This window comes from Magallana gigas, chromosome 2 (genome assembly GCF_963853765.1).
Source record: "Magallana gigas chromosome 2, xbMagGiga1.1, whole genome shotgun sequence".
Classification (NCBI taxonomy): Eukaryota; Metazoa; Mollusca; class Bivalvia; order Ostreida; family Ostreidae; genus Magallana; species Magallana gigas.
In genome coordinates, this window is record NC_088854.1 from 20,767,829 (window position 1) to 20,789,384 (window position 21,556).

Genomic DNA, 21,556 nt, shown 5'->3' on the forward strand with positions numbered 1-21,556 from the left:
CAAGCAAGGTTAATACCAAGACATGATAATTAACTAAATATTGATAAGATGGTATTAAATCTGCAGTTTTTAAAATGCAACCATTTCCTATAAATTGCAAAATAAGAAAGACAACTCCGTACACTTTCTTCCTTTGACTAAATTACCTCGTCTTTGTCCTGCCGTTTTAGCTCATCCTCCTTGGCTCGTTTGTGGACCTCAGGCATGATGTCATCTAGCCATTTCAATTCTTCCTGAGTAAAAATCTTGTCTAACCCCTTGCGAACAAAACACATACCAAGCACCTGAAACAGATTGTCAATTAGTGGATTTAACCATTTGGAATTCATATTTCATTATACACCAATTTTACCTCAAAATTTTCTATATACCAGTAGCTTAAAAATAAAAACTCATTATAAATATAATGAATACTGTATACAGGGAAATATTCGCTCCCATTTTATTTTCGCCTCTTTCGCCCTTGTGGTCAGTGAGCTAATTAATTTAAGACTGAACAAATTCAAATTTTTTATTCAATATCTTTTTTTAGTACACCTCTGTGTGCATGGACAAATTCAAGGTGGGGTGAAATCCTTTGCAAGTGTAGAGGGGCAAAAAAAACCCTAGCTGTAAACAGTACATGTCTTCGAAAGAGGGAGCTCATACCATGATGGGAAAGGCTATGGACGTTTTCTTGATGCTCTTGATGATCCAGAGGATGATGAGACAGAGGACCTGTATGAAGGTGAATAGATGGACCCTCCTAGTGCGGACATGTCGCAGGTACATGTAGTCTGGCTGGTACTTCTGGGGCATGAACCAGATTAGGATCCGGTTCACAATCTGCATGCCATGTAACGAAGACACACCCATATACAAGAATACTCCATACAGCACAGGCATGGGGATATACTGTATAAAAAAAGATCAATGTTACTGGGAACTCAGTAAGGTGAACTTAGAAGCAAAATGTGCTGTCTAAAAAATGATACGGGCATACATCTTAGGAATTTTTAGCACTCTGTGGTTACCTTTAGAACGTTCGTAAGCAGAACTGATGCTCCAATCATCACACTGATGGCTATTCCAGTTCCCCTTTGTTCCCTATCAAAACAAAGTGCATCTTATAAGAGGATTTGATGGTCTTGGCCATTTTTAGAATGTATTGATCTCATTAAAAAGGAAAGCTCTATATCAAAATATAGGAAAATGCCCAAATTTAAAAGTAAAATATATGGACTTTTTCTTTAAAAAATAATAAATACGTGTAGTTTATACAGTAGCCAAAGACATCTCTAATATTTTAAGATAGATTTGATGACTAATTTGTTGACCACCCAGCCTCCTTAAATCCTTGTTAACAAACTGTTTAAAGCTAAATGTTAGTTATATATAAAATTGAAACTTTAAATTGGTGCCATTTCTGTTAAACAAATCCCAGCCCTTACCAGACACCAAGGAACTTTGGACTCTCCCCAGGGGCTGAACACTCGGACTCCCTCTTCAAGGACATCACATGTGTGATGGACAGAACTGTCTCCGTGACGTACCATGGCAACCCCAGGATAGAACAGACCACCACCAGAGATGCCACTAAGAACAGATCCAGGTGGTACCCATGTCCCTTCTACAACAACAAAAACCTAAATGTACCAAGTGCCCAATAAAATGCAGGCAAAACTTCTGCATTTCAGAATTCTATAACTGGTTTGGTAGGATCTATTAAACAGTGGACACATACCACCAACTTATTTTCTTTCCTGTTGATAATGACCAGTGTAATTTGTTGATCCATGAACAGCAATATGGTGGCCAGAAGAGCGGGGATAATGGCTGCAAAAACCAGCCACCACGGATTATGTTCAACTGGATCCACAATCCATGGGCGATTCACATCTGTGGGCTAAAATAGAGTCCATCGTTAATTATAAGCATCTCATCATCTATCTTAAAAATTACGTAATCAAATACACCTGGTATTTAAAAATGCTTTGTTTCTATAAAGGTACAGCTTTTTTGCAAGTACCTTACTTTAAATCTTCTAATTTTCACATATCAAAATCACTCACCCTGAATTCTGATGGCACTTTAAGTTTGGGAGTGTGTACATTGAAGATGATGTCAACAACCACCATGATGACAATAGCAAGAATGACACAGAAGTCACTCAGGAACTGCTTTACCTGCAAGCAAAATCAGGGAATTCAGGTCTATAGAACTGAGAATGAGACTATACTCTGTCCCGAGTTTTTGCTTCCACCACTTTTCGCTTGATATTTCAATAATAGTAAATACCTTTGTACTCAAACTAATATGAAAAATGTCCAGATTATCTGTTTTGAAACACCCCCTCTACCACTTCAGGTTTCAATCCACATCCCGAAATTGAAAGACTACGGAGATTTTGTATTGCATCAGCCATTAATAAGCCCGGATGATAACGTTAAAAAAGTGCGCTATGTATTCCGAGTGTATTCCGAATGGAGAAAAAATGTAAACATTCCCCATTATAAATCTCCGTAAGGAATCTGTTTTCGTTCCTGTGAATTTTTCTGAGTGAAAAGGGATAATTGTTCAATGAAGATATCTTGGATATATTCCCTTTTAACGATTTCAACTGTATTTCTTTCACAGGTATGTGTAATTTTATTAAAAATCATCAAAAAGCGATGGAAGCAAAAACTCGGGACAGAGTATAGTTATCGCCCACTACAGGGTGACCAGAGAGCAGGATCCAATTTTGCTAAACATTTGACCAATCATTTAAATACGTAATTTGCTTCATCTAGTGCTTTTATTCTTCAGAGTTGTTCTTTTTTTTTATTGATAATAAATAAGTCATACACATTGATAAAATTAAATCACCAAACAAAAACTAGGCAAATGGTTACCTGACTAGGAAAAAATGGTGTTGTTTTCATTCCCTTCAGAGCCATGGCAATAAAAAATGTACCACAGAACAATATCACAGACATAAAGAAAACCTCTGGTTCCCGTTTGTGGTCCTCAGCTAAGGAAGAGGAGGTCCAGTTACCTCCTTCTAGCATACAGTCTCGTATACTCTTATTGGACCACACATCTGTGAGATTCTCGGTCCAGAGATTTGTATCGTTAGAAGTCTGATTGCTGCTGGTGTATGGAGAAGCACAAAACCCAGAACACATTTCTGGTTCTGGCAACTCTGGGAAATGGATTGGGTGGTGGGCCATTACGTGGAATAGCTTTTCAAACGCCTCAACGACGAAAATGAGGGAAATCAGGAGAGCAAAGCCTTCCTCTGTAAAACGGGTCACATACTGCACTAGTGCAGAGAGGTCAAATAACACAATGAAGTACAATATCGCTGCTATCCACATCCCAATCCAAAAACGAAATTCCAAGTAATACCAACCATTATCGCTATAAATAAAATCAAATACATTTTTTTAAAAGACACATACAAAACAAAAATCTGGTACATTTACTTAAAAATAAACCTACTAAAGAATTAAATGAAAGTACTTTTCTTTTTAAAATTGACAAGGTAGAAAAAATTGAATTGATTTTATTTAAGTTTTACTAAATATTGATTACTTATAAAATAAAAATTTAAACATGCCTGCATAGATCATAAAGAATTTTTTCAAAAACTAAAACAGGTCCTGTGAAGCCAAGTATTGCCAGAGGTTGTGCTGCGGTCAGAGCATAGATAACTCCGCAGAGAGCTGCTGCAAAGATACTCTCCAAAGCACCCTATAATCAAACATGTAAATTATCTTTATAAAAATTAATACTGAATTTAAAGGCTCAATTTAATGAAAAAGGTGACCATATTAATTGCTGTAGTGATGACCACCTTATAATATGATTAATGAAGGTCATCACTACAGCAAAGTTGATTAGTACATGTATGAACATGGATGTAGAAAAATCTCAGAAATAGTGAAGTTTTATGGAGTCTTTGACAAGATTCTTAACATATCATATATTATTCAAAATATTTAAGGTTTCCAGCACAGGTTTATCATTTTTTCCCTTTCATTTGCAAAAATTGTAATAATGCGGATGAAAAATGTGTATAGCTAATTTGCTACACTGATTTTAACGAATTTGTTATATAGCAAAGTATATCCACTGGTCTCTAGGACGTCTTACTGTTAAACTTTGGTATAGATACATATATGTATGTCTTAATTAGGAAAATAATGAAAAAAAATTCAACTTTGAAATACATATGCAACAAACCATTGTGTTTTGAGTTTCATCAGCAAGAAAAGTTCCAAAGGTGATGATTGGAGTCAAACTGGCGAAGTATAAGAACACAAAGGAAGCGAAGCACTGGATGTGTAAACAGTCCTTGAAGTCGGACAGGTACCAGGGAATCTTCCTTCTGACATCATCAAACAATCCACCGCAGATCCTACAGACAGAGCCATTAACACATTATACACTGCCCATGTACACCATATATAAGTTTACATATAAACAATACAAACTTGAAGCAGATTATTTTTTCATACCAATAAACTTAGCAAATTACTATAAAATTGATTTTTTAAGATATGAAGTTCTGACTGCATGTTAAACAAATTTTTAGATGTTAAAATTCTGCAAACAAACTACAAATGTACACATAAGGGCGCACAAGACCTGAAGAATTCCAAGTTTTGCTTATACATGTACATGTATGCATGGATATAAATGTACCTAAAACATCATTGATGCAGCATCATAATGCCAGTATACACCAAAATACATGTATATATCCCAATGAATAATTATACTTCATGATTTCAGAAGAATAGGATGAGACACTACACCTTCCTGTCCTGGTCAGACTTGGATCGTGGTGACCTGGCTCCTCCACATCGAATTCCACCTTTTTTCCATTCGGCAGAGGGGGTGTTCCGGTGAAGTTTTTCCTGTTTTCTTGTGAAGGGATCTGTTTTGGGGGTTCTATCCTGATGCTAGGATCCCATTCTCCGGGGGGTAGGACAGTGACCTGATCCAGAAACTCGTCTATTCCCGCCAACAGGTCGTCTCTGTTCTTGGCATGATAGGCTACATCATGGAATACCTAGAATATGGGTGGGATCCTAAATTAATATTACTTGAGTTTAAAGAAAAAATGTTTTACAGAAAATTTGTATTGGAAATATAAAGTAAAGAAATTAAACAGCTTAAGTACATGATGCATAGTTCCCGAAAAGCATACATGTAAGTTCATGCATGGATAAACCAAAAGTTTGTTTACCTCATCAGAGAGAAGTGTAGCAATGGCTCTGCCAATTTCATGGTATTTACTCTGATTTCCCATGGGTCCAAGCATAATGAAGACAAACTTGGTGGGAACTGGGACCTCTGTCAGGTCAGGCATGACATAGGAATGCAGGAGGCGGACCAGGGCCACCATGGGGTAGCTCAGGAAGTCTACCTCTCCAACTAAGATGTTAGCTGCCTCAGCTCCTATCGGGATCTTTCTCATAAAGTGCAAATTCTACTGACAAAAAGGGAAATGCATAAAACTGGGCAATATTGTACATAAACATTAGTTAATTTATTCAGTGCTTAGAGTAAAATCAATCCAAAACTGACAATTCAGAACTTTTTTACTCAGCCATATCATATTTTGAACCCCCTCTCCAGAAGGAATGGAATTCAGAGGGGAGTTCAATATAGTGCGGCCTTAATATTTTGAACCCCCTCTCCAAAAGCAGTGAAATTTATAGGGGGGGGTTCAAAATATATCAGGGCCTTAATAATTTGAATCCTTTTCCAAAAGTAGTGAAAATTTGAGGGGGGTCCAACATATCACGGCCATAATATTTTGAACCCTCTCTCCAAAGATAATTGGAAATTGGTGGGGGTTCTATATATCACAGCCATAATACTTTGAAACCCCTCTCCAATGGGAATGGGAGATAGGATGGGGGTTCAAAATATAGCAGCCATACTATTTTGAACCCCTTTCCAAAAGCAATGAAAATTAAGGGAGGGGGTTCAAAATATCATGGCAATTACGGTATATTTTGAATCCCCTCTCCAATTGAAATTGGAAATCAGAAGGGGGGTTCAAAATATAGCAACCATAATATTCTAAACCCCCTCTCCAATGGGAATTGGAAATAGGTAGGGGGTTCAAAATATCGAGGCCATATTTTGAATCCTTTCTCCAATGGGAATTGGAAATAAGGGGGGGGGGGGATCAAAATATCTCTGCCATAATATTTTGAACCCCCTCTCCAATGTGAATTGGAAATAGGTAGGGAGTTCAAAATATTGTGGCCAATATATTTTGAACCCCCTCTCCAAAAGCAGTGATATTTTGAACCCGGGTTCAATATATCGCAGGGTTCAAAATATTATATGACATCAGGTTCAATATTTTGCAGGGTTCATAATATATGGCATGAGCAAATTGTCTTTCTTAGTAACATTGAGTTTTTGTTAAGTATAGGTATATAATGAAAAAATGAATTTTCTTTATAGATACCTGACAATCAGTAAGAAAGTGATACTCATCTTCTCTACAATTTTGGTCACATTATACTAGTAAACGTCCTTTTGTTTCTTTTTAAAAAACTCCTAAGTTTTCAGAAGTTCATTCCCTCTTCATATTTTACTGTCCAGTTATTTAGAAAGTGTTTTTTTTAAAGTGTTTCTGAACTGTTTGGTTAAAAAATGTGGCTGGGTACTTTTTACACTCAGTAGTGAAATACATGTATGTTCATTTTTTTTTTTTACTGAAATACACTTCACTTTTGTACCAACAGTTAACATTCAGTAGAGTAATATTAATATTTTTCATATGCATGCAACAGGAAAGATTCTGCACTTTATTACAATCTATGGCAATAAGATGCTTGTACATTAAACTACACATGGAGAGTATGGCACTCATTTTTCATTAGCACATTTGCAAAATCATCTACCTTGGCCATTTTTTCCCGTGAAAGGTCTGAAGAACTAGCATTGGCTGATAATGACCCTGCATATGTTGGATTTGGATGTAATTTTGGTTCTGCATTCTCTGGGGACAAGAACTGGTGAGTGTGGTGAAAATTTGGCGTACTCTTGGCAGACAACATTCGGCTGCTTTTGATGGAGGAATCTTTCTCATCACCTGTTATCAAACAGTTTGCAAACTTTATCATAAAACCTTACAAGTTTTTCATTTTATTCTGACTTGCAAATTTTTTGTGTCTGAGCAAAGTGGTACCAGTATATGTATTGCAAAAAAAAAATCGAAATCTTAACAGGTGTTTATTTTTCACACTGTCGATCATACCAAGATTTCCTATGGATTTTGGAAAAGATCCTTTCTTTCCAATATCAGCAAACGACCTAATGGTTGGCAGCAGTTTGCCACCTCCATTTTCTGTCATCTTTTTCTGGTTCTGATGCCTATGGCGGATTAATAGAACTTCCAGGACTTTTTCCTTCATGGACTCCTCTAATTGCTTAGCTACCACAGCTTTGTCTATCACAAGCTCTGTAAGACAAGGGAGACAACTCTTTCAGTATTATTTACAGCAGTAGCTGTTCAGCTGATCTATCTCAATGTATTGATTATTTTGGATAATGGAAGCAGTTTAGACTGGATCTTTCCACATACATGGTCCTTTTACAAAAGAGTGCATGATTTATATCATTACAGTACAATAGTCAAATATATTAACAGTCAAAAGCTAATTAATTAATTTTTTAATCAGCATATATTACTCCCTTTTCTTCTCCTGTTGGTCAACTTCCTCTAATTGAATAAATTTTAGGATGGCTAAAAAGATGGTGACAACACTTGATAATTAACAATTCTTTGAACAGATACGCTTATCAAATGATTAAAAAAAAATATGACTGGGGGTGGATATTTTGCCATATAAATTGATCATTACTTGAGGTGAATATTTATCATTAAGACCAAATTAACTTGACAAAGAATCAATTTCTGTCTCAGTGCATAACACTTTCTCTTCCTGTTTGCGAAGCCCAACCAAAGCAAAGGCAATAATCTAATTATGAAAAAAAAAGAAAGAGATTTTATTGGTCCTTATTGTGCTTTTTAAAAAAAGCTTCCAGAATGATGGGTTTCTAATACTTGCAGTTGTGTATACCATTCCAATAAAAAAAAAAGGATCTGCACTTTTATTGGGCTGTATCTTAAAAAAAAATCTTTGCTTGCCCTTTCCCTATAGACTGATAATATAGTATTAGTTGCAGATGGATTTGACCATCAACATATTTAATAAGTACATACCCTTTAAATTTTACTGTGTATTTCATTTTAATGAAGTTACTTTTAGCTAAAAAGGTTTTGAAGTAACTTTCCCAAAGCCTGCATCATTATGTGAAATTAATATTCAAGTTTTCTACCAATCCAGCAAAAGGTTACCAAGTAAACATACACAAAACTGTAAGACAGTAAAGAACATTTTTAAAAGGTCGCATATGAGACATAAGCTTTATTGATTCCAAAATCAAATTCCTTGAAACAATTTGCACTTATAAACATACCAACTAAAGATGGCAGGTCATATGCCTCAACATCTAACATGACCGTTCCATTGAGGATATTACACCTCAGTTCAAACAGCGAGTGGAGGGACAGGGTGGCTACGTGGGGCTTGGACCATCTCTCTCCACCCTCCTCCACATCCTCCTCAAACTTGATCCACCTGAAAAAGTAAAATAATCTAAGTTTAATTAACTTAAATCTTTTACATGTAAGGCTCATAGGTTACAAAGGTCTGCTTGGTATCCTCAATGTCTGCCGTGTTTAGCAGATAAGTCATATTGACCATGCCGCCTCCCTTGATATGGAGGGGACACAATTTCATGTTAACACTCTGCATGATATGGCGCCTTATAATATATTGATGCCTGCCAGCCAAAACAAAACATCTTACTCCTTAAGAAATACTGACCTTTCACAATATTTCACGATACATGTACAACTTAAACTTGACTTGATAATTATTCCCTGGAATTTTTAAAATCAAACTCTTGTTTAATTATGAGAATGAAAATTATCATTTTTTCAAATCTTCCAATTTTATCATGAGATCCTCTTTCATTTGTCTGTGAAATTCAGGTTTACCAAAGAATAGATCTCTCTGTATCATAGAAAACAAATCTTCTACCTAGCGGATTCTTTCCACTCCATTTTATCTCCATTATAGAAGAGTTCCTCCATCTCACAGAACAGATCGTGGGACTTGTGCTCCTCATCCTCCTCCTCCCCCAACAGGAACTGAACCCGCTGGGCCGGGTGGGTGATCTCTACAATCATAAGGACACTTTACAAACTTTGTTTTAATTTTTTGTTTATAGGAGGGAGATGAGAGAGGGAGGGTTCAATTGTTTTATACGGTATGTGTCCACTGCATCGTCAACAATACTTGGGGTATACATTATGACTGTGAACCTGCAAACAACATTGAGAAGGTGACTATCTCAACGGGCCCCGCTTAAATAATGGACAATAGGATAAAAAGCATTTCATCGGGGACAGTATTTACAATTCTAAAGAAACACTTTGGCCTCCAAAAGATTAGTGCAAGAATGGATACCTCATCTAAGTCATCTAACAGAAAAACAAAAACAACTGCATGGTGAAATGTGGAGAAAACTACTTAAAATCTATAAAAATAGCAATGGACGACATTTATCAGAAATTGTTACAGGTGATGAAACATGGAAATAATTACATTATTTTGAACCTCAGAGGAAAATTGATAACAAGATGGGGTAGACTAAATAAGCAAAATGTCTTATTACAGCAAAACTGTGTCAAAGTACAAAGAAAGTATTATACACTATTTTCTGTAATAGTGAAGGTCCTGTAATTCAAGTTGCTATTCCAAAAGGCGGATCAATAACCGGACATGTATACAAAAATTATGTGCTGGGGTAAGTTATAAGGCATTACAAAAGGAAAAGACCAAAGTCTGGAATTCGCAACATTCGACTTCCTCATGACAATGCCCGAGCACATAAATAGCAGATTGTGAGTTGACTTTTGGAAAAAGAATAGGTTCATGTAATGCCCCATCCTCCCTATTCGCCCAACTTTTCTTCCTGTGACTTTTCTTTTTCCAAATTTAAAAAGGCGCTTTACAGGAAGAAGATATGCTTCAAGAAATATTATTCTCTGGACTCTGATATTTATCAGTACATGAATACGATTCCCCAAAAAACATTATACGAATGCATTCCAAGCTTGGATAAATCCGTTGAAATGATGTGTGTCTGTTAAAGGAGAGTATTTTGAATGTACTTAAATTACCATTAAAAAAATATAACAAAAAATATCTTATTGTGAAAATTTTTTAACAATGATGAGATTATTTATTGAATGCCCCTCTTATATTCACAGACACTCTAAGGGTGAATTAGTACTAACCATATTGGGCCAAGGGGAGACAAAATATGGACAGATAGACAGACTGTCATTATAGAATGCCAGCATTGCAGGTTCTAAAAATAATGTCTTTCAAAACATTTTAGACTTTATAAATACATCTCTCTAAACTGGAGTATACAAAACTAAAAAAAAAACATTGATATGATGTTATAATTTTAATACTCAGGTACTTATGCACTAAATATTTTTAATTAACTCAAATAAAACCAGTTATTTCTTCCCAATTTGTGCATACTTAAAAATAATTGTACTCTAAACCCATGCTCAACCCTTCAAAGAGAGATTTTTGCTGGCATACAATGGAAAAGGGCAAGTGATTTTTGATCAATCTAAAAGTTTCTCCTCCTTTAACTTGACAAATTACATATTCTGCCATTAACATAATGCTTGGTTAATCTTTTTCTTGCATGGCTACCTTGTAACTCTGTATCTTGACAATTTGCAAAAATAAGCTGCATCAATGCATAGACATATACATTGAATTAGCAGTAACATAATTAAAAAAAAAAATGACATTATAACAAAGTACTCTAAATTGACTGGATATTTTAGTTTAAAAACTTTCAAAATTCTAAAATTTCATGACAAATGAAAATGACCTTTGATAAAGAGGCATTTTAATATTTGAACTCAAAGAATAAAATTGTGTTCACCAAATATTTAAGATAGTCTGTTTTGATAAGACAATATCTTTCATCAGAATCTAACATACATTATAATACTATTTTGCAACCATATCAGCTCAACTAAAGAAAATAATGAAGCAGCAGTTATAAAAAGTAATATATTCAAAACACATCAATATAATTGAAAAGAAAAGTTAGTGATAAAATTTCTTATAGACACAATAAAATGTAGATATCATTGACTAATACTATCTTGATCAGATCTACAGTGCCATTAAACTCAACTCATGCTTAAAATAGATCAAAATTGTTCATAGAAAAAAGGCAGACATAAATTTTCCTTGGACAATGAATTCAGGTACCCCATCAAGTACTGGTCTCTGCAATCTACTGAAATTTATGTTCAATTCTAACTCCAAACCCAAACATCCTATAAATATTTAAAAGATCACAGATAAAACGAATTTACACAATAAAAAGGTTAATTACTTTCCTTTTGCATTTGATTACTGGTTTTCAATGCCAAAAAACTTTGAAAATCTGAAAAACATCCAACTCTATAGTACACTGTAATTTACAAAAATTGTTAAGAGTGAACTTAAACTTTAGTAGCGTTATTTTTCTTGAAACCAAAAGCTCAAATATAAATAGTGCCTGTTTGGGAGGGTAACAGTTGAAATTGACACCCCGAGAAAACCAATTTCAATTGTTATCCTCCCAAACAGGCACTATTTATTTTGTTATACTGAATGTCTTAATTATTTTAAAAGAAAATTTTACTGCTTTTATATAGGAATAACTTGAATTCTACAGTGAACCGTACGCGCAAAATTTTCGCGCATGTAACAATTTGTAATGTTACCCGTCGCTAAGTGCGTTGCTAACGCTGAGGGTAATAGAATGGATTATGAACTGCGTCTTGAACAATCAGATTTCAGTATTTAACTTGAAAGTATAACAAATATACATATATCCTGGAATATAACATGTAGCTAGAGTTTTAGCTGAACGCCAATTTTATATTGACTGATTCTTATTACTAATTTAATTCTAAATATTATAATGCTGCTTGCCTGCTCATTTGATTTTTCTTACAATGAACATGCAGTACAAAATATATATAGGTCTCTGACTTTCCTTAATTGATCTATTATAGCAAAGTCATTTATAATAGAAAAAATGTGATGAAACAGTAGCTATACATATATACAGTTGAACTTCGATATCTCAAACACTGATATCTCAAATGCAATGGATATGTCGAAGTTGACCCTTAGGCTGCTGCTTTAATTTTCACCAAGATGGCCGCCACTGCTGAATTAATTAATCACAATTAATGGTAATTGACCATCGAGTTTTAAATAATATGCTACAGTTATCAAACTTATATTTAAATGCAAGAGAAAATGTTGAAGATTTCAATGCACTGCTCATTTTCCTCACTAACTTAAATTGTATTTATCAATCTAGGTACGTTTAAATGTGAAAATCAATTAAAATTAATGCCTTTTATTGTTCCATTCTTCAATTGTCATATTTTAGATCCCAAATGACTTTAAAAGTTCCTTAGTATATCAATTAGTCATACATTGTGAGATTCTTTTATTCATATAATTTTTGAACATCTGGTAAACAATCATTAGGTAAAAATAACTGAAAAAAAGAAATACATCAAACACTTTATCAATGCTTTTTTAATGTTGCTCTGGTTTACATTCTTGGACTGCACACGTCTCTCAGTATAGATGTTGATCAAATAAACAAGAATTTCCATAAACATGTCATTACAAGAGGCCCATGGGCCACATTGCTCACCTGAGGAACAATAGGTATGATAAAATCAGCTTAATGGAGTCATAATACAAACAATCTGGACAATGTACAATAATACATGTAGATCCTGTATAAATAAAATCCATTTTTCCCCCTGGATATTCTTATGTTTATAATCATTAGTCTCTTTTCTAACAGGATGATTTTATAGTCATATCACATGTTGAGTATTGCAGTTCTCAAAAAGATCCTTAACAATTGTTTATATATGGGATATAAAGCTACATCAAACTCTGAACCTTCTTGTGAGGCCGAAGAATTGTCCTGGAGCCAAAGTCTTAACAATTATAAAGAATCATCTGGCTGATTAGCTTCTGAGAAGAAGATTTTTAAAGATTTACTCTATATATTCCTATGTAAAACTTCGACCCCCCCCCCCCATTGTGGCCCCACCCTACCCTTGGGGGTCATGATTTTCACTACTTTGAATCTACACTACCTGAGGATGCTTCCACACAAGTTTAAGCTTTCCTGGCTGATAAATTTCTGAGAAGAAGATTTTTAAAAATTCACTCTATATATTCCTATGTAAAACTTTAACACCCCCCCCCAATTGTGGCCCCACCCTACCCCCAGGGATCATGATTTTCACAACTTTGAATCTTCACTACCTGAGGATACTTCCACACAAGTTTCAGCTTTCCTGGCTGATTAGTTTCTGAGAAAAATTTTTTTAAAGATTTACTCTATATATTCCTTTGAAAACTTTGACCCCCAATTGTGGCCCCACCCTACCCTCAGGGGTCATGAATTTCACAACTTTGAATCTACACTACCTGAGGATGCTTCCACACAAGTTTCAGCTTTCCTGGCTGATTAGTTTCTGAGAAAAAGATTTTTAAAGATTTACTCTATATATTCCTATGTAAAACTTCGACCCCCAATTGTGGCCCCACCCTACCCTCAGGGGTCATGAATTTCACAACTTTGAATCAACACTACCTGAGGATGCTTCCACTCAAGTTTCAGCTTTCCTGGCTGATTAGTTTCTGAGATGAAGATTTTTAAAGATTTACTCTATATATTCCTATGTAAAACTTCGACTCCCCATTGTGGCCCCACCCTACCCTCGGGGGTCATGATTTTCACAACTTTGAATCTTCACTACCTGAGGATACTTCCATACAAGTTTCAGCTTTCCTGGCTGATTAGTTTCTGAGAAGAAGATTTTTAAAGATTTACTCTATATATTCCTTTGAAAACTTTGACCCCCAATTGTGGCCCCACCCTACATGCAGGGATCATGATTTTCACAACTTTGAATCGACACTACTTGAGGATGCTTCCACTCAAGTTTCAGCTTTCCTGGCTGATTAGTTTCTGAGAAGAAGATTTTTAAAGATTTACTCTACATATTCCTAGGTAAAACTTTGACCCCCAATTGTGGCCCCAACCTACCCTCGGGGGTCATGAATTTCACAACTTTGAATCGACACTACCTGAGGATGCTTCCACACAAGTTTCAGCTTTCCTGGCTGATTAGTTTCTGAGAAGAAGATTTTTAAAGATTTACTCTATATATTCCTATGTAAAACTTCAACCCCCCATTGTGGCCCCACCCTACCCCCAGGGGTCATGAATTTCACAACTTTGAATCTACACTACCTGAGGATACTTCCACACAAGTATCAGCTTTCCTGGCTTTCTGGTTCTTGAGAAGAAGATTTTTGAAAATTTCTCGGAATTTTTCATTAATTTCTAATTATCTCCCCTTGAAAACGGGTGTGACCCTTAATTTTTACAACGGTTACCGTGAATCCCCTTTGCCTAAGGATGATTTGTGTCAAGTTTGGTTGAAATTGGCCCAGTAGTTCTTGAGGAGATGTTGAAAATGTGAAAAGTTTACGGACAGATGGATGGACGGACGGACGACAGACAAAATGTGATCAGAATAGCTCACTTGAGCTTTCAGCTCAGGTGAGCTAAAAAAATAATTTAGAAACCATAAAGGTTCGTAATCCTTCACTTTAGCGTTTAGTTTTTCCTCTCTGGTGAATGGGATATTCAATGGGGGTGGATCAACACGCGACTAGCCTACCTCGTGATCGGCATCAAATTCTCGGTCATTTCTTGGCACTAAGTCCATCAAAGACACATAAATAAATAAATTAACATCTCTTAGTTATGTACTGCAGGATAAAATCCATCAAAAGTATTTTCGTCTTTGCTATCACCGTGAAAAAAGTTCAAAACTTTCGTCTCGTCGCTTCATTCTACATTTCCATTTGGCTACAAATTTAAAACATTTCTCGGAAGTTTACCGCTCTATAGCCTTTATTTTAAACTCTGGAAAACTCTAGAAACCTCTGAAAACATCAATTGACCAATCATACTTCATTCCTAACAATAGCCATCGCGTTTTTGTTCAAAGCGAGGCTTGGGAAAAACTTAGATAACTCGCTCTCGGAAAAACGACATTAGTCGCGCATAGCAGTGGCGGACCTGAAATTTCGGCACGACAACTGTTGCGCGTAGCAGCCTAAGGGCTAATTGTAAGTCCCAACAATTTATTTTTTTAAGTATTTTACCCTCAATATCTTGAATACTCTGATAAGTTTTTAAACAGTCCCATCTAGTTTGAGATAACGAAGCTCTACTGTAGTCTAGTACCCAGTAAACAATTGCATTTATTTGTGTCCCTCTAATTTCTATTTTGTTTGTGAAAGTGATAATGAGGATGTACTAATGAAAAACATGTTTTCTCTCTCTCAGATATTGATTTTCCTAACTTATAAGACTAAAACCCGGCCATGCCTTTTTAAATTTATGATTTTTCAAACATGTACAATACAGTTGAACTTCGATATGTTGAACACCGATATTTAAAAGTATTTTAGCCTCAATATCTTGAATACTCAGATATCTCGAAGTATCGAGATAATGAAGTTTGACTGTATTTACAATCAGGTATATTTTCTTGCTTCATCTATTAATTATGTTTTATGCATCATTAGTCACCCTCAAACATCATGAAGCAGCAAATTCTATTACAAAATAAAATTCCAAATTGCTCTGGCATATACTGTATAAATATAGAGATGTGTTAGGCAGTTTTGAGTGCATGTTCTCACTGAATTAAAGATTACAGTTGCTATGGAAGTAATTACATTTGTATCTCACAGAACAATATAAATAACTTGTTTCTCCAAATCAAACAAAAGATGCCAAGAATGAAATTCACTGTAAGAGTCACTTCAAATCAGTTTCTGTTACTATAAATAGACAACCTTTTCAAAGAAGAACACAGCCTGTTATTTTGCTTACGCACGTTTCTTGATGTAGGTGTGACGTACTTTAGCATTAATGTATGTAAACAAAAATTGATATCATTTTGTTGATAAATAAAATGGGTCTGTATAGTTCCTGGTTTTTTATCCAGTCATATCAATACAACTTTTCAGTTTGTGAATATATTTATAAAATGCTCTCATCTCAATATTGGCAACTAATGATGAAATATAGACGGGGTAATGATTGTAACAGCTGTGAAGCCAGAAACGATGAATTTAACAACTGATAAAAGGTCTGTTGTCTTCATATATGAACAATAAAAGCTTTCCTCAATCTACATCATGTTTTGTCCATTGAGCATTGGAAAATCAATGCAGTGATGGCTTTTTTTGGTCATGCACTTCCACCAAGGGAACTGCATTAATGAGGTGCAACTTCATGACAGAAGTATTCCATCCAGGAGGACACCAACAGTAAAATCACTGACTCACTGGGAATATAAACTAGCAGCAAAATCAATAGGTGAAGCACTTTTTGGGGAGGGTTTGTTGATCATTCCACTTATCTCTACAAAGGTGCCACTATAAAGAGCTGGATCTAGACTTCTCAGAAATCGCATCAACATGTGTTTAGTGTCACATTAATCCTGCAGTCCTAAAATGACTGCATGTATTCACACTGATTAGCCAGAAACTTTGCTTTTTTTCAAGGTGACTTATTCTTTCTGTTACGTAAGATATTTACCAGAAAATCACACTGATCTTCCTCAAAAATGTTATGCGTGTAATTAAACACATTCTTATCCAGGCATTGCATGGAAAATTCAATTAACAGCCAATATCAATTACCTGAACTGCATGCATGCAAATTAAACCCTTACCTTATTGGAATTGTGCAACATAAGATCTATAACCTAAAAAAATGTTTAGTAGGAAACTTTAACCCTAACCTTATTGGAATTATGCATTATAAGATTTATCTTAAGAAAATCTTTAGTACATGTAAGATGACATTTTTATCTACCAGTACTACATTATAACTATATTGAAATGTGCAAGACATATAATATAAATAGTGCCTGTTTGGGAGGGTAACAGTTGAAATTGACACCCCGAGGAAACCATTGTCAACCGACGCGAAGCGGAGGTTGACGATGGTTTTCGAGGGGTGTCAGTTTCAACTGTTATCCTCCCAAACAGGCACTATTTTTTTTTTATTATACTGAATGTCTTAATTTTAGAAATTTTTTTACTGCTTTTATATAGAAATGGCATGAATTCTACGGCGAACCGTTTGTGCATAATTTATGCGCATGTAACAATTCCTTGTTGTTACCCGTTGCTAAGTGTGTTGCTAACGCTGAGGGTAATAGAACGGATTATCAACTGCCTCTAAACCAATCAGATTTCAGTATTTAACATGAAAGTATAATAACATATAAATAGTGCCTGTTTGGGAGGGTAACAGTTGAAATTGACACCCCGAGGAAACCATTGTCAACCGACGCGAAGCGGAGGTTGACGATGGTTTTCGAGGGGTGTCAGTTTCAACTGTTATCCTCCCAAACAGGCACTATTTTTTTTTTATTATACTGAATGTCTTAATTTTATTAGAAATTTTTTTACTGCTTTTATATAGAAATGGCATGAATTCTACGGCGAACCGTTTGTGCATAATTTATGCGCATGTAACAATTCCTTGTTGTTACCCGTTGCTAAGTGTGTTGCTAACGCTGAGGGTAATAGAACGGATTATCAACTGCGTCTAAACCAATCAGATTTCAGTATTTAACATGAAAGTATAATAAACATATAATATAGTCTTGGAACTCCAGGTGTGACAGCTAGAGCAAATGCCTTAAATCTATAGGAATACAGTTGCTTAAGGTAGTCCTATACTCGGCACTAAATGGGCTCAATCATTAAAAGCTTAGCTTTAAATGATAAATATACATTCTAGCAATACATATACAAAAGAAAATATGTATGTTTACATGCTAGTTTGTTTGTTATCACCTTTCAGACGGGTGTACCCCCTTGCGAAAATTATTGACAATTATGAAATTTGCCAGACGTCCGTTTTTCCTAAAAATAATTACCAATTTTGGGAAAATTAGAACTGAACATACAAAATAGAGTATAAATATTTATTTAAGCCATATCTCATCAATAATTTTGCGCAAATTTTTGTAAGTGAGTACGCTTTATGGACCTGATGTATCAAAATGGAATACAAAAAATGCAATGCTAGTATCGCGTTTTGTAATTTTTTAACTATTTCATGGACTCAAACTTAAATTCATGGTGTTTATTCTATAGATTGATATCTTAGAAAAAAGATTTGGTAAAATAAATTATATGTTGACGGATTACTTTTCACTCTATAAGCTTTAAACCATGTAGACCCTGACGAAAAAATCCGTAAATATCGCATTTTGCTACTGTTTTCTGCCTAGATCTGTCAACAATGTTAGATATCATTTAAACATCAATTAATTGACGATTGATTAAACTCGAAATAGCTTCTGTCTCTAAATTTAAACCGGTTTTAGTAAAAGAAAAAGAAAAATTGGGGGGGGGGGGTCAAAACAAAGAAGATATAAGCATACCTGAGATCCTTGTTAATCAGAAACTTCGTTTTTCATTTTACATTAACAGAATCGAGTTTCTCAACATTAATCATTTCTATCTCTCATAGAATACATATATTACCGTTCTAATTGCTTATTATTGCCATTGTTTACAACAGCGATGTAGAGCAAAATCAATACCGGGTATCAAAAACGCTTTGTAAAAGTCGAACCAATATTGTAAAATCCGTATTATGACGTAGTGCGATACTCGGACTACTTTAACTTTGATAAAATATATGTTACTTTATATATCATATGAAAAAGTTCAGCTACATAAATGGAGGTAATTATATATATCTCTGCAATAGTACATACAAGAGGAATTAAAAAACTCTGTATATATTGGAAGGAAACATGACTTAAAAAGTACATTACTTGAGAAAAACCCATAAACTATGTACACTAAGCTCTGATTTATCATAGTTTGGTGTTTGGTTAGTACTTATAGTTATAAACAAAGTGAAAAAAAGACATTTCAATTTCCTTTACATGAGTTTGCAAAATAATGGGAAATTGTTCTCTATTTCTTCATGTGGATCATGTTGACAAGTAAAACAAGAAATCATTGAGATGGTGGCCATCTCAAAGGGCCCAACTTCATAAAAGAACACAGACATAGAAAGGATTTAAGAAAACATAGTCTCAAGATCAATTTGCATGTCCTTCATCCAAAAAGCACACTAACTGGATGTAGTGTAAGGCAGACATATTTTAGGCACATTTAAGGACAAAAAATTAGATCCATCCAAATAATTCTTTTTTAACAAATGTGTGGTATTGTCCATGGCATTTAAGGAATTGACACAAACACTTAATTCTAGGTTACTGCAACCACCTGGACTACAGACAGTCTTTATCAACTTAACAGGTCGGAGGATGATTGGACCAAGGAGAAAAGTTAATTATCTATGAAGATCTGCTATGACCTTCACATCTGACTAAGAGACATGGTTCAAGGTCACTACTACTCCAAAAACACTCTTAATGTTAAGTGTTAACCCTATAGGCGGGGCTAAAGAGAAAGAATATAGGGTCTGGAGAAGAATTTTCCACAGAATTGGAATTACCCTGACCTTTGACCCAAAAACTTAGGTCACAGCTAGCAAACCCTTAACCCAAAAGTCTCCTGTTGGTGAAATGTCATTCAGATTCGATAAAGGGGAGAGAATATATGGGAAAGAAAAAATAAGCTTCGGACGATTGATGTCCGACGGACGATTCACTATATGGTGCCTGCAGAGAGTGACCTTTGTGGCTGCCCTAATTGCAGTAATTTAATGTAAATTTAGTAGTTAAATAATGAATATGATTATACATAGACTTAACTTTGGCCTACCATCTTTGTTGGCTTGCTGAACAGTTTTGTCACCAGTTATTCGTTGATGTTTTCGCCTTTTGTGTCGGTGTCTTTGTTTTGGTAGATGCAGACCAATCAGAACAGAGGACTGGGACCTGTGATCTAAAATGAAACATAAAATTCAATTATGAATTGCAAAGGACTTAAATATTATTATCTGAGTTACAAAAAGACTGCATGGGCAAATTTTCATATAACACCCATGAACACGTGTCAGATCAAAATCTATAAACTCTCACTTTATACACTTGTCCAAAATTCAGTTCATGGATTTTGTAAATACAGATATGGCATAAAATAAATTTGATTATATCAAACAATTGCACTTATTCCAGTCAAATTGCTCCATATGGTGAGGTCAAGTTCTAATGTATTAACAATTGCTTATTGTCGAAGTTCCTGCCACAAAAATGTGCGCAATGTGCTTAACATGCATGCCTGCTGATGAATATGTTCAAATCATTTGTACTACACAAAACAATTGTATGTATGTACTAATTGAGCAAAAGACTGATCCTAAATACCTGAGAAGTAAATTAACACATGTACATGCTTTCTAATTTATAGTGCACAACTGCTATGAACCTCTTGACTATAGGAAAATTCCTTCCTCAAAACAAGGAAAGTATCTTAACATGAAATGTTTTTCGTGATGATATCAGTAGTTTCACTTATCTGACACTATAAGGTCTTGAGTAAAACAAAGGCTGCATATATGCCCTCATCAATACCATATCATGAAAACAACTGTCTGAAGGTTAAACTGTTAAGATTCATGGTCCAGGAGTGACTGTACATCGATTGTTCATGCAACTGAGAATTAAAACATTCTATCTAATATATCATGTCATGTTTACTTTAATCGATGAAGGTCAATGAAATTCAAAATAAAAAGAACCAAATTTACAAATGCATTTCTGTATTTTTTTTGACAGTACCAAAGAATTCATGCTTTGAACTTAATTTTGTAATATATATCTATATTCATTTTTGGTCCACTTTTGACTACTAGTATTTAAATCAATTTTGTACATCATAAAATTGTCTAAGATAATTTAAAATGCACTAGCTGCCTGAATATTGTTCTCAGAATGATGGATTCCTCAGCAATTACACAGCATTACGGAACTCTAAGTTTTTGCACCTAAATTCTAAAGTGAACACTGAGCAACTTTTCAAAAATTCAACAACCCCCGAAAAACCTTTATATTATAACTATACATGTATGTTTGTTTGTTCAGCTGTTATACACTGAGGCAATCAATTGAATCAATTAAAAAGTAAGGCGTAAATTACATCTGGACATGCATGCACAGCTTGCATTCAAGTTATAATAATCAGCATGTGCCAACGTGTGGACACCTGCAAAAATACAGGTACTCAAAAACAAACCCAACTAATATGGTGCAAATTGTTCACATCCTTTCTAGAATTAAACACCTCATTGAGGCCCTATGGATCCAACACACATCTACATACTGAATACATTAATT

General features: G+C 34.8%; 1 protein-coding gene across 3 annotated transcripts in view; it reads right to left on the reverse strand.

The window, feature by feature from the left end:
• The window catches only part of LOC105329419 (electroneutral sodium bicarbonate exchanger 1), a 31,940-nt gene that overhangs the window by 2,347 nt on the left and 8,037 nt on the right, over positions 1-21,556 (reverse strand). For 2 of the 3 annotated variants that reach the window (XM_066075530.1, XM_011430666.4), the window contains exons 3-18: positions 20,043-20,165; positions 9,102-9,240; positions 8,476-8,636; positions 7,250-7,453; positions 6,894-7,084; positions 5,216-5,458; positions 4,782-5,038; positions 4,207-4,381; positions 3,581-3,714; positions 2,874-3,381; positions 2,052-2,165; positions 1,724-1,885; positions 1,431-1,609; positions 1,014-1,086; positions 649-894; positions 147-284 (exon numbers count right to left, since the gene is read on the reverse strand). In XM_066075530.1, the coding sequence (XP_065931602.1) occupies positions 147-284; positions 649-894; positions 1,014-1,086; positions 1,431-1,609; positions 1,724-1,885; positions 2,052-2,165; positions 2,874-3,381; positions 3,581-3,714; positions 4,207-4,381; positions 4,782-5,038; positions 5,216-5,458; positions 6,894-7,084; positions 7,250-7,453; positions 8,476-8,636; positions 9,102-9,240; positions 20,043-20,165 (3,047 nt within the window). Of the gene's footprint in view, positions 1-146; positions 285-648; positions 895-1,013; positions 1,087-1,430; positions 1,610-1,723; positions 1,886-2,051; positions 2,166-2,873; positions 3,382-3,580; positions 3,715-4,206; positions 4,382-4,781; positions 5,039-5,215; positions 5,459-6,893; positions 7,085-7,249; positions 7,454-8,475; positions 8,637-9,101; positions 9,241-20,042; positions 20,166-20,302; positions 20,754-21,556 lie in introns of those variants that run through there. The other variant, XM_034447663.2, reaches the window with a different exon arrangement.